At 43.1% G+C, this 14,056-nt stretch overlaps 1 protein-coding gene across 6 annotated transcripts in view; it reads left to right on the top strand.

Annotated features, from left to right (window-relative positions):
• Positions 1-11,229: 11,229 nt before the first annotated feature.
• The window catches only part of TRPS1 (transcriptional repressor GATA binding 1), a 210,431-nt gene continuing 207,604 nt past the window's right edge, over positions 11,230-14,056 (top strand). For 3 of the 6 annotated variants that reach the window (XM_051778429.1, XM_051778428.1, XM_051778425.1), the window contains exon 1: positions 11,667-12,174. In XM_051778429.1, coding sequence (XP_051634389.1) covers positions 12,165-12,174 — 10 coding nt within the window. In that variant the 5' untranslated portion in view covers positions 11,667-12,164. Of the gene's footprint in view, positions 11,449-11,666; positions 12,175-14,056 lie in introns of those variants that run through there. The other 3 variants (XM_051778430.1, XM_051778424.1, XM_051778431.1) reach the window with 2 other exon arrangements.

The following is a 14,056-nucleotide window of genomic DNA, read 5'->3' as shown; positions in this document are numbered from 1 at the left end:
GCTGCAGACCCTCTTTTACTGCAGCATATGGATGCATGGGTTGACTTCTTTCTTCTTCACCTGGATTTCCCACTGCGAGTCTGCTTGATGCAGGTGTCTAGGCTTAAAAGCACTCATGATGAGAAAAGTTGTGCAAACCTTACCTTTGGCTCCTTCAGAGGGGTAAGTTATTTCAAGTTGCTTTGGCTTGACTGTAAAGAAAGATGTTCAAGGTGCTGTCACAAGTTTGTTATCACCTTAGAGGAATGGTTTCTTCTACTGTTCAATATTCCCCTCTGTTCTACTCACTATCTATCATCTTCAAGATTAAGTGTCAAGTGTAATAGCCACTAACCTAGTTAGTGCCTGTAGATTTGTCTTGCCCTGGGAATAGTTATTAGCTTGGTTTCATTTGATAGACTATAACTTGGTGTCTCAGCAGGCAGAATCCTTCCTAGATCTTATCATTAAAGCCCAAGTATATAATAGTCAGTATAAAAAAGTGACTCTGTACTATTTAGTGATATTGCTGCCCAGGCTTATGACAGAAACTACAAGTAATAACTGATTGTTTCTTTCCATTAGAAAGGAAATCCTTTATTTTTAAGGTCTGTAGTAAATTATACTAGTGAGACTTTTGCCATGAGAAGTCTGAGGATGAAATATGCTGTGCTTATTTTAGTAATTTTCAAAGTCTTGAAAGATTTTCTTCTGATTTTGACACATAAATCAAAGAAAACAAACCACAAGAAGCTTCTTAATGCTTTAACTAACTAACCAAAAAAAAAAAAAGCACAAAGCAGAAAACAGTTTTCTACAAAGAGTGAGAATTGATTTAGAAACATTAATTGTTTATCAGCAAATATATCTAAGTTTAAAAAAAAGTAAATCACTGGGTTCTTGGTAGAACAGATATTTTATGTTTATATAAGTTATATGTGAATCTCAAATACTTATGAAGTAAGCATTTGCACTAAGAGTGCAAAGAAAGTAAGAAAAGCATTAAAGTTTGAAAGTGAACAGAATATATCTAACCTTTGACCAGTTGTAATATCTCTACTTCAAAAAGTATTTAAATGAATGGTGAACGACATAGAAAAGATACTGAAATTACCCAGGATAAGATATGAAGGAAACTTCATCTGCTTACTTTATGGGAAAGAAGGGTAATTGGCAATGAAACTATGGTCTATAAGTCCATACATGGAGGAGAGAATCTCATTTGGATAACACAGATCAATAAACTAAACTAAACTAATATAAAATAAAACAAAGTAGAACTGAAAGTTGAACTTGTTCTAAATCAGGTCAGGGACATTTTAAAGTGTGATGATAGTTAAACACTGGAAGAAGTTACCTAGGAGTGCTGTGAATCCTTACGCATTGGAAGTCTTTAAATCAAGACAGACATCTTTAGAAAGATATACTATCTTCACACAGCAGTTATAGCCTGGCAGAGCCAGTATTGAATGTTCTATGGCCAGAATTATGCAGAAAGACAAAACAAAGCTTGTAATGGTTTCTTCTGTCTTTAAGCTCTATCTTTGGGAGATATACTTTCTGTATTTCTAACATTTATTTAGGAAGTATCATTACGGTTGCACAGTATATGAAAGCAAAGCTTAGACTGAGGTTTAAGGAAGAAAAGTGAGGAGATTGTGATTAAGCATGTAATTCTGGGTATATATTCATATCACACAAATAACAACTCCAGTTGAAGAGGCTAGGCTTCTTCAGTAGTTAGGGGTGAAAAGAGAGAAACTCCTTCAAGAGCAGCTGATGGTAGTCATCACTGTCTATTGCCCACACAGGTGGCTCTGGAGACGTGCCTCCAAAGGTTAGCTATTGTCTCCTGACAAAGTCCCTAAAAATAAGGAAATCTCAGATACTGTAGTTTTGAACTGGCAATTAACAAAAGAGACAAAAAAGGTAATTTTCTACTAGGTAAGTTCCCTTTTATGGCTTACAATACAGTTGCAGGAATTTTGCCACAGTATGATTAAAGGGATAAGGATGTGTGACTTGGGAGGAGAAGGGTGGCACAGCAGGTCCAGCCTTTGAGCATCAGGCCAGGCTTGGACAGTCACATTTAAGTCCAGAAACTTCAGTCTTAGGAGTTCATGTCTGGAGGTGTGATCACCGTTTCTCTTTGCATCTGAGGATTAGGTAGGGGTATAGAGCCATGCTCATCCCACTGGCTTTATGGGGTTTTATCAGACCATAAAAGAGTATAAACTACCAGCTTCATTTTCCAGCAGTCACCAGAGAATATTTTGCTTTTTTGAGTTTCCTAAAGCATCCCATGATCTGGGAACTTTCTGCAGTTCAAAATGGCTGGATGGGTGCAAAGAAAGTGAGAGACAAATACAGCCTCCATTGTTATCATCTAATTTCCTGTGCTTAAGATGTGCCTTCATCAAGAATTAAAATAAAATTCCTGCTGCTCTGAGGAAGCTGATAGCAATATTTATCTGGGAGTTTTATAATAGATAAGATTCTTGAGGTTTCTGTGTCTTCTACGTCCATAAAGAGACATAAGTGCCACCTCTCAATTGAAATTAATGAGAATTAGGCACCCAAATATCTTTGTGGATTTGAGCCCTTATGTTCTAATTACTGTGGCAATTAAATATGCAGAAAAACAGGTTCAGCTGCAGGAATCTTGCCTAGACTAAGGCCTGGTGAAATATTTATGTAAATTTTCTTCCTAGACATGGCTTGAGTTTGCACTGATGACTGTGCAAAACCTTTCTTGATTCTAGAGGACATGTACAGTATGGAAGGCCCTGAAACTAAACCAGTGCACTTGGCTTAGAAAAGGTTATAAGATACATATTCATGAACTGTGTGTCTTGCTGAGAGAGACAAGATAGATACAAACAAAATAATGAAAGATAAAAAACCCCAGCAGAATATAGAATATGATTTTTTCTTAAACTGCTTCTGCAGTAGATCTTCACAAATCAGCTGATCCGCTTACTGATGTCTGAAGGCCACAGGACTATATAACCAACATTTCTTGCAATAGTATATACATCACAATTAATTTTTTTTCATAGAGAAAGAAGAAAATAAAATGACTTTAATTTGCAGACTCTTTACTATTTGGGGCCAACATAATTGCCAATATTATTCTTATGCATGTACACACTACTGAAGCACCAGTGGTAAAGGAAACACCTTCCTTCTGAATTTTCTAACTTCAAAGTAATGAAATCCTTAACTTCAATACCACAATAATAAACTTTTCAATGTTAAGTACCTAGTCCTAGTGTCAGTGTATAGAACAACCTTGGCCAAAAAAGCCCAATTAGGCCATGTAAATGAAGTGCGTTTTCAGCCAGTCCTACTGGGAAAACCAGCTTTGTCTGAATGGTTGTAATTACAGTTGATGGGGAAGGGGGAAAACAAATTTGCTATGCATGAGCCCTTCCCAAGTAGCCTTTTTTTCTTCTAACACTTGCATATCTACAAGAATGGCATTAATGGGGAAAGGAAAAAAGGACTTTGTCCTTATACAGATTGTGTTAAAATGCATCTCTTCAAGGATCTCAATGATACACGAAGTTTGGTATAGGAGAGGTGCTACTTTGTCTGATGCATCCTTTTGTTTACTTCTCTCTGCCTGACTGCCTCATTGGGCTGCTTGTCATAATTAGCAGCCTAGGTACAAGCTATACTTCTAGCTTGTTTCAAGCAGGCACTTCTGTTTTCATACTTGAGTCCCTCCTTTTGATTAACACTCTCAGCAAAGCCTGCTGAAGTCAAACAAAAGAGTGATGTGCAAAATTCCAAAACCTTTGTTTTTTCTATACTTCATGAAGTGTCACCCTCTCTTCTTTGTGCCTGTTCTTGAGAACGCACACTCCATTGCTGGTCTGGAGTCACTCTGTGTGTTACATCACTTGTATTCATCAAAAAACAGGAGTTCATCTTTTGGTGCACTGCATTTACTCATCTGAATTTACATCACAGTGTGCAGCTTCCTTGCTGCATCGCTGGATTGCTAGTTGGGCTGTCTCTAGCTCCTGACAAGGAGAAACAAGGCACCAGTATGATTACCTTCAGGGATGCTTCCTATGTGCCATTCTGGCTTCTGTGACTAAGGGCTCATAAAGGTCACATAGCCCTTTCATAGATATAACTTTTAAATTCTCTGTGTTTCTTTTCAACTGCTCTAATTCCCACACAGTCCAGATTAATTTCTGCCCATATCCTATGCATCAGTCTTTCAAAGAGGTGCCTCTTTCCACAAATATAGAGCTATTAATCACAAATATTTACAGGTAACTGTATGAGTGATTCGTTCATATATTAGTCATAATGTAGTACATAGCTTTATTTCCTTTATTTAAAAATAGCTAATGACCCTTAGTTCAACGCATATGTTAATGTCAATAATATCAGTGTATTTTGCAATGCTAAAGCACCAAGAGGCAAGGATTGGTCAGGGATGAGTTACTTGGTTTGAGTTTGGGTTTTTGTTTGCTTGTTTGTTTGGTTTGCCTTATTTTTTTCCTTTTTTTTGTTCTATTGATGCATACACTGAGTGGATAAAACATATACAGGAAAATTGCACAAACTATTCATGTTTTTCACCAGCCTATTAAGGGTATTTCTGGCCATTGTTAAATAAGAAGTCTAGTACATAAATATTTTAGTATGTCATAAGGTAACTGCCTGTTTTATGTGAGCAATGAAAGGAGATAAAAGCAGTGGAATCAGGAAGGAGAAAAAAAATTGAAGTTGTAAAGACTATTTGTTCACCCTCTGCGGGATCAGTTTGTCCAGGCATTGAAGTAGACAAGGACACACATGTTTTCTGGGTCATGATCTGCACTTCACCACATCAAGATCCCAAGTGTAAACGAACGCCGATCCATCAACATTATTTTTGCCTGATTCACGCTGTGCTTAAACCTTGTGTACGGACATGTGATCCAGCTCCCAAAGACTGAGAGGTATGAACAGCAATGAGGTTTCTAAGTGAGAGAGCCAAACCAAGTGAGCTAAGGCTTCTTCTTCTTGTGTAGAGTGATGTGCTCTTCCCTAAAGGAATGACTGTTTCTAGAGAAAACTTCTTTCAAGACTGATAACCACAGAGGAAAATGAAACAAACTCCTGAATAAGTTTAAAGGATGCCTACAGTTGTTTCATGTTTTTTCAACAAAGTCATTGGCACTACCATTTCACAACTAAAGGACACGGTATATATTAATCTTGGTGTCAACAAGCCTTAATGTTAATCAAGGTGGCATTCTTGCTAGGTTACCTGTTTCCAAAGACTAACCATTAAAAGAGTTGTGGATGTGTATTAATTCTTATGCAGAGGTCAGACAGAAAGTGGGTCACGGTGCGCTTCTCACTCAGGTTAGAAAGCTCCTTTGAGTTGTCTCTGATCAGGAACAAGTTATAGCAGTCATGTAGACTATGGGAGAATCATGAAGTCTCCAAATGGCGGAACTAGGTCCTGGGCAACTAGCTGTAGGTGGCCCTGCTTGATCGGGGGGATGCGACCAGATAACCTCCATATGTCCCTTCCAGCCTCAGACATTCTGTGACTCTGTGAACATGCTGATCTTTCTTCTTTTTGCTATAAAAATCCCCCAGAATGCAGTGTTTCATCATGTCTTAGTAAGATGGACTGGCTCATGATATAGAGGGTAAGGCCAGATTAAGTTCAAGTCTTTCCTTACACAGAGCGCTGAACACTCTGAAAGTTAGACACATTAGTCTGGTTGAATGTAATTATTTGTGTGTCCTCGTGTGTGCTTGAAAGCTTCATAGGAGAGTAAGAGAGACTGCTAAAGACCATGTGTTACATTGCCTTGTTTACCTTGTATGACTTTCCTCCATCTGTAGTTGGAAATAGTGACAGCATCTTGGTAATTTTACCAATGCACTGTGTGTCTGAGATTCCCAAGTGCTGTGACTGCACCTACTGGGCCATATATTGTGGCTACGCATTTGAGGTTCACAAGAGTGGAAAGTGCACTTTTTTTGCGAAGTGAAATACATACATACGTGTGTATATATATATATATATATATATACATATTTGTAAGATATTTTCTTTCCCTAGACTTAATCTGAGACTTTGCATCAGTATCATTGTGAATAAATCTTCTCTGCAATAAAAGCATGTTGCTTGTAGTCTGTCACATTAAAATAAAGATTTGAACACAGTGAGAAGTCACAAATGGAAAAAAAAATTATTTACAAGAAATCAAATGAAAGAAAACTCCTCTTGAGCCAAAGACTTCAATTGTAGAGAATTGTTATTTTATATTAGGAGACACTGTAATGAGTTTTAATATTATTATGTCCAGAATACTGTAATTTCATAGCAGTGAACCTTAGGGATAAGATTGAAAAATACTTGCATATAGGACCTAACGTAATAACAACTTACTTACAGCTTTTTTTTTTTCTTCCATTGACTTCAGTGCACTTTGAACTGATCTGGACTAACCTTCATAGAAATGCTGGAAATGCTGGAGGGAAGATGAATATGGAACTCAGGCAGGGAAAGGTAGTGGCTCTGTCTGGCAGGGGGTGATGACAGGACAGGGGGCTCAAGTTGTTTTGATTTGCTGAACTTGCGGTTGAAATGTGGGAAGAAATGCTGTCACTTCTATTGATATTTGTTGGGAGACACTCATTATGTATTACTTCATATGTATGTGTATGTGCATGTGAGACTTTTCAGACTTTGGATGAATGCCTTTTACATAGCATTTTTAAGATCAAAATCTATACAATTATGTGGATTCCTGCATGTAAATGATTTTAGGGAGTCTGGTGTTTTAGCATTTTTAATTTTCTAGTAGATTTTATGATAGTGTAAAGTGATAAATTATCTTTTGTGGCTGCCAGAGTTATTTAACTATCTGCAGACACACCATTAGCAGGAGCAGTCTATGCCTGGTTGGTGTTCCTTGGCCCTCGTTGGGAGACTGCTCACAGGGAAAAGGGTTTCCAAGCATTTCTGTACAAGACCCTTTTGCCAGCAGTGCCACCGGGGTGCTGGAAAGTCCTGGCCAGCCATGGTGTGTTACAGTCAGAAGGACATTTTTCTACCAGGCAGTGGGGAAAGCTACCAAATAAGCAACGGATATTATTGACTTTCCATCGCTACTGGCCTGTGTTAAAACCAGTGACATAGAAAAGAAAGGTTCCATTTCCCATTACCAGATATCCAATCCCCCTAGAAAACATCTGTTGAATCTGGGATGATGCCATGGTATTAGCTCCTCTGTTGCATGCTGTTTCATTGGCTGTTCTCAGCGCTGCCCTGTCTATCACAATGCATAATCTCTTTTCAGAGAAGTTTCAACTACATCCTTAGGGTCCCCAGTCCTGTTTCTTTGATAATCAGTGGTAGTTTTTAGCCTTTGGTACACAACTTGAAATTTAGAAACTTGACTTTTTGCAGGGTGTAAGACAGGGAACAAAAGTTACACGATGATTTCATGTGACAAAAGTTGTGCAAGGAAAAGAAGTGGGTCTGCAGAAATCCTGCAAGTTGCCGTGTTTATGACCCCAAGAAACTTGCACTGGAGTGCCTCAGACACATAACTAAATGCTTCTCAAAATGCTCATTATTGAAGACAGTTTAAGAAAACGGTCTTTAGAATTCATGTGATATACTACCAACCGGAGGGAGAATAATACAGAAATACTTTCTTGATGATGTGTGCTAAAGCAGCAGGCATTTAAGAGCAATGGATGTCAATCTCTGAGGTTTTTGTAAAGAATTGCAATTTATGATGTGTTAGGGTAAACAGTTGGATTATATTTCTGAAATGCATGCTCCATCAGGTAAAATCATTGTGATTATAGGCTCTAGTACTTTAAGTAAGTAAGTTATGCACTAAAAGGCTGAAATTGTAAAACAAGTATGCTTATGCTTAACTGTTAATCCCTCTTTGTATCTACGCTGAGTAAACTACAAGAGAAACTGCATTAAACAATAAAGGCAAAAATGGCATGTTATGTCATCTTGATAAACAATGACTGTTATACTGTTTTCCTTCAAGAAGCAACTGTGACTGGCCTCTGTATTCTCCCTCAATGGAGAATGTGCCTGAGTGTAAAAAACCACGGAGGATTATTTAGAAGTTACTTTGTTCATGCCTCTCAGTGAAAGCAGCACTTTCTCTGCATCTTCTCACTTTGCTGCTTTTCCTTCATTTCCTCAGCTCTTATCTATTACAGAAAGCTGAATTTGTTATTTCAACAACAACCTACTTCCATGCAGTTCTGAATAAAGTGAAATAAAACTTTCTTAAAGCGGTTTTGGAAAAGTTTGACAGCATAAGATAATAAACAAAAATAAATCTCCAATATTTCTCCTAATGCAATTTGTGGCATGTCAATGTCAAAGGATTCTAACAACAAATCAACAAATATTTGAATGAAAACAATATACATAACTTATTTTCCTATATTGGAAACAACTGTCAAACAATTACTGTATGACTTCATGAATTAGTTGGTTGTTTTGAAATATTCCTGCTAGGATTAAAAAAAAAGAAAAAAAAAAGAGGTCTATATGGGCCTTTGAGTCTGAACATATTGTGTCAATCATAAGCATATGCAATGTATCTAAGCCATGAGGTAAAAATTTTCTTTGTGAATTATTTCATAAATAAATAATTTGCCTGAAAAAAGTTTATGAAAATATTTTTGCCTTTATTAAGTTCTCTACAGCTCTTTGTGGTGAATATAAACAGATTGATATTGACATCATCTTGATCTGCTTTAACGAGAAATTCAGAATGCACCACGAAAGCATTTTTAATAAAGATAGAGTAACAAACTTTTTCTGAGAGATAGAGTATTTCATTAGAGTTGTCTACTTGAAACTATGAAGACATATTTTGTCTTTCTCATCTTTGCTTATGAATGGCTTTGTGGTTTCATTTTAAAAGTGTACGCACAGAGAGGCTTATGTCTTTTAAAAACACACCTCTATAATACTGTTCTACAGGTGAAAAAAGGTGCGTTTGTTATCAAGGTTTGCACATGATGAAACCTGTGCTTTCGCTGTTATCGATCTTCACAGTTTTCCTGTCATAATGTGAATAAAATCTGGGAAAGCTGCAGTCACACATAAGAACTGGCAGAGATTTAAGGTGTGGGGGGCATCATTTCCTGGTTTAAAATAAAAAGACATTAATAAGTCTCACTAGAACAGAGAAGTAAAGGGAAATTTTCCTTGTTTAAATATTTTCCACTCAAGCCCTGCTTGTAAGATGCTTAGCCAAGTCATCAGACAAAATACCTGCCGATTTTAACCCTTCCTACGCAAGACATATGCCAAGTGAATAGTCACTTGGGGCTGATATACTCAGTAAAAATAAAATAATAAAATCAAAATTGCTGAGAAGAACACATTTGAATTTATGTGAATGGGGCAAAATCACTTACTTTTCAGAATTCTGCATTCACTGAGAGTTGTGCAAGCGATTTATCTCTTCGACTGTGATTCAGCCATGGCATTTGCAGCTTCAGAAAAAGTAAATTTATGAAGTCAGGAAAGGTTCTCTGTGCGCATATGAGTGAGGTGCTACTGAGCCTGGCCCCAGTACTAAAGTATCGAGGCAGACTTTGCAACAAACTTTAAATTCTGATATTACTTTCCTTCGCATTCCATATATAAACATCTCTGCTGCTCCGAACTCATTTTCTGCAGGAGGGTATAGAGGAAATCCCACACATAATCAGTCAGTTCTCCTTTCCCTGTGTCAGAGATCCTACTGCGTGTGCCTCATCGTGCAACTATATTTTACCTCCCATTTTCAACATGACAAGTTCACCTCTTGTATGTGAATTATTGCTTTTCTATTCATAAAGGGCTTTATCAGACAATCCTACAAAAGAACTTAAGGGGGAAATGTGTTACTGGGTGATTTACATGAGCAAGTACTTTACAAATCTGCCAGTGGATTATACTAAACACGTATGAAGAATGTTTAAGTTTGGAGCAAGGGCTGCGAACACCATACGTTTTACAGAGGGGTTTCATTTGCATCAGCATGTATCTCTGAAGATTTTATGCTTTACATTTCACCATGTATTTGAGAGTAAAATTGCAAGGAAAAAAGTTATGTCATTTCAAACTTTAGGGGGAAAGTAGCTTCATCTCTTGAACTGTAATGATTTAACTTTTTTCCAACTTCTTCCTCGAATAATGTATTAGTAGTTGCAAGCAAGCAGAACTTATTTTGATGTGAAATCAGCTTAAAATGACTTGCATGGGAGGAAAAGCACGCCATATAAAGTCACCTAACTGCAGAAAAATTGTGTCCAAATGCCCAACAAATGTTTACATAGTTTTTAACGCCTACTATATTTGGGATTTTAAAACCCTTTCACAGGAACCTTTTATGTACTACTTCTCCTTGGAGAGAGTTTTTACATTAATATGCAGACTTCTAGCAGTTCGTAGCACAGGGGAAAGCAGAGTATTTCGAATTGAAAAAGTTCTGCACAAGGAGGAAAAGTTGTGAGGGTTTTTCTCGGAGCAGTTTCGGGAACTGACCTGCGACCCGTATCAAAGAGCGGGCGGTAACGGGACTGCTCATCCCACAACCTGGGAACCGCCTGCCCACCCGCCTCAGCACCCGCACACAGACAGGGGGAGGGGGGGACAGGGCAGGAAGGTGACACTAAATCTGCGGGAGACCACGCGCAGAGCTGGGGTCTCTCGAGGGTGGCAGCTGCTGGGTCGCGCCTTTTCTCCCCACCCTCCCCTATTCCAATGCCGCAGGACAGGCGCGGGTCCCGGTGACAGCCGCGAGCAGAGCCGGGGGCGCGCCTGTGGCCTGCGGCCATCCCCGCTGCAGCCCCGCGCAGGTCCTCGTGGCCCCTCCGCCCGCCGGCCCGGCCCGGCGGGCCCGGCCCGCGCTGCCCGTGTCCGTGGCCCGGCGGCGGCGGCGGGCGGAGGCGGCGGCGGGGGGCGGCGCGGGCCGCGCGGCGGGGCCGCCTGCACTGTCTCTTTAAGGGCGCTCCGTCTGGGGTGGCGCTTTCCTCCGCGAAGGCTCCTTTGATATTAATAGTGTTGGTGTCTTGAAACTGACGTAATGCGGGGAGACGGAGGTCCTGACAAGCGATAACAGTCCCGATAACGCGCCGGCCGCCCCGCGCTCCCAGGCCGCCGCCTCGCTGCCGGCGGGGCCGCCGCGCCGTGCCCCGGCCCGCGCCCCCCGGGCCGCCGCGCCCCCGCCCCCGCGCCGCACCGCACCGCCCGCCGGCGGGCCCGTCGCCCCCTCCCCGCCGAGCGGGGCCGAGGGGGGAGGCAGCGGCGCCGCGGCCCCCCGCTCCCCCCCACCCCCCCGCTACTCCTCGGCCACCGCCACATAATCCGCGTCCAACTCCGCCGGCAGCAGGAGACGGTTCATGGCTCGCGCCGCGGCTCCACCATCTTCCAGGCTGCCGGGGCTGTTGCTGCCGGTTAATCAACAGGTAAGCGCGGGGGGGCGCGGGCGGGGGCGGCGGGGAGGGCGCCGCGGCCGCGGGCCGGGCGGGGGCGGCGCGGCGGCGGCGGGCGCTGGGGGGGCGCGCGCGGGGCGGGGGCGCGGCGCCCGCGGCGGGATCGGCGTGTGCCCGGTGGGGGGGGGCAGTGGGGGTGCACCCCCTCCCCCCAGAAAATACCCCCCCCCCAAAAATTAAAAACAACAACAAAAGCGGAGGGTGGATGGGCATAATCCCAGGGAACGGGGGGCTACTCGGATTTCACAGGCTTCTCTCGGTGCATCCCCCCCGCGCCCCCCGTTCCCCCCGCCGGTGGGTCAAAGCCATGTGTGATGGCTGGAAATTGGCGACTTCAAAACGGCGGTAGCCCCGCTGGAGTCGGGAGGGTCAAGTTCAGCAGCGGCGGCGGGCAGGGGGAGCAGCCCCCCGGCCCGGAGGCGGGGAGGAGAGCGGCGGCGGCTGCCGCGGGGCTGATGCGGCTCTGCTCTGCCCTCCCCTCCGCGCCGCTCCGCGCCTTATCTCCGCGGCCGCCGGTTCCCCGGCACCGGGGTGCTCGGGGGGAGGGGAAGGGAGACGCGGGGGGTGGAAGTAGAAGACGAGCACAGAGGGTTCGCATCCGATGGGCTGCAGTCGCACAGTCCTGCCGCTCCTGCCGCTGCTGGAAGTTTTAGTGGGGATCATGACAAGCGGGGCACAGAGACACCATCATGAACAGTAGTAAGTTTGGGAAAAACTTTTTTTCTTTTTTTCTTTTTTTTTTTTCCCTCCCCCCACTCCCTTCCCCTTTTCCATCTTCGTGCCCGGAGACACACCGGGAGAGGCCGGGTGCGGAGCGGTGCTGCACCGGGAGGGGGGCTCGGGGTCCCTCCCGGTCACACCGACGGAACAGGCGACATGGTGGTGATGATTTTTTTTTTTTCGTTGTTTTGGTTTAGTTTTTTTTTTTTTGAAATCAGAGCTCAGAGAGACGTAAAACTTTTCCCTCTTAAAGGCGAAGCCCCGCTCCCAGCGCTGCGTCCCCGCGCCCAGCTCTCCCTGCCTGCCACAACTTCGTGGAGCGTCTCACCCCCCTGCCCCCCCGGCCCGGGGGCTGCTCCTGCTGCACTCGCCCGCGAGTGGCTTTGCGGAGGGAGGAATGAATGGAGGGGCAGCGCGGCGGTGGGCGCTCCGCGGCCGGGGCAGCCGGGGTGGCCCGGACCGGGCTGTGGTGGGCGGCCGCGGGGCCGGGGCCGCGCAGGGTCGGGCCCGGGTGCTGCCGCCGCCGCGCTTCCCTGGGACGCGAATGGCTCCCCAAGGGGACTTGACATTTCGGGGGCTTTGTTTATCTGCCTCCCTTGCTGCAAATCTCGGCGCTCAGGCACCGGCACTCCTACGCGGGTTCTCGTGGGGCCCGCTAGTCTCCTTTATCTTTTTTTTCCACGACCGGTTGTGTTTTCTATCTGCAAATGGCAAACTTATCCAGTGCATTGATTGAGCTGTGGGAGTAAGTGATGAGCTGAAGTGGAGAGACGTCTCCCTTCCATCACTTCTCCGCCAGTGCGAGCACCTTGCCTGGCAGAGCAGGAGCCGAGATACTCCAGCACCCTTGGGGAACGGAGGCGACAAGTCCCCTCCGAGGGGAAAAGATTCTCTACTAAAAAGAGTGTAAGCTGTTTTGCGGACCATGCTGCCTTTACTGCTTTTACAGGACGCAGCGCATTTTGAATGTTGATGGAAACAGACAATAATTTAATACGCTTCAGGTTTTATTTAATCGAGTTCCATAAAGTCTCTCAAGGAACCATCAAACTCCTTTGCCATTCAGGCAGTCGTCTTCCACTCCACAACTGAATCCTATGGATGTTGGTGGCATCATGTTAACTTTCCTGTTAGTTTTGGGAAATGTCGAACATTTAGAGAAGACTGCCAGAGTTAAAAATGCAAGGGGCAGCAAAGGAAAGTAGTGGTAAGAGCCAGTTCCTGACGTGGACAAAATGAGAATAAAAGTTACAGTAGTCTTCTGAACTGCAGCCTGTGTTTGCCTCATGTTCACAAGCTGTGTATTAGGTTAGACAGCTCTCTCAGATATTCCACCAGAGTGACATTTAAATAAAACCCTCCAGAAGAGTGAGGATTTTTTTTTTTTTAAGTACTCTGGGTCTATGAGTAAATACAGGGCTTGTTTGAGAACATCAACTATTTCCTGTAAGTTGTGATGCTGACAAGACTGTCTGGAAATGATATCAACACTTTGAAAGATTTTTTTTTTCTTTTTTAACCACTGAATGAAAGTTTGTTAATAACATGGTGAAACCAAACAAGTGGAACCTTTCTCTGTAAAGAGGAAAAAAAGTATTTTTCTTTTTTCCTCTTGAATAATGTATACCTGCCTGAGGTTTGCCACATAATGCATCAGTGCCTATATACGAGTTTATCCTTAGACTGTGACAACAGAAGTCTGCTTCATCTTTTTAAAATCAAGGGAGATTAGATATGAGAAGAGTCCATAATCCACCCCGTTCTGTCCGATTATCAGGTTTGAAACTTTATCTGTTTGAAACTTTGCATATACGTAGTCACAACAAAGTAAGTAAAAGGCAAAGTTGCATCAGCTATTAAG

Source organism: Manacus candei, unplaced genomic scaffold, assembly GCF_025592945.1.
Source record: "Manacus candei isolate 608988 ecotype Guabito, Panama unplaced genomic scaffold, ASM2559294v1 h1tg000013l, whole genome shotgun sequence".
NCBI lineage: Eukaryota > Metazoa > Chordata > Aves > Passeriformes > Pipridae > Manacus > Manacus candei.
The sequence above is the reverse complement of the archived record's forward strand: the minus strand, read 5'-3'. Positions and strand labels throughout refer to the sequence as shown.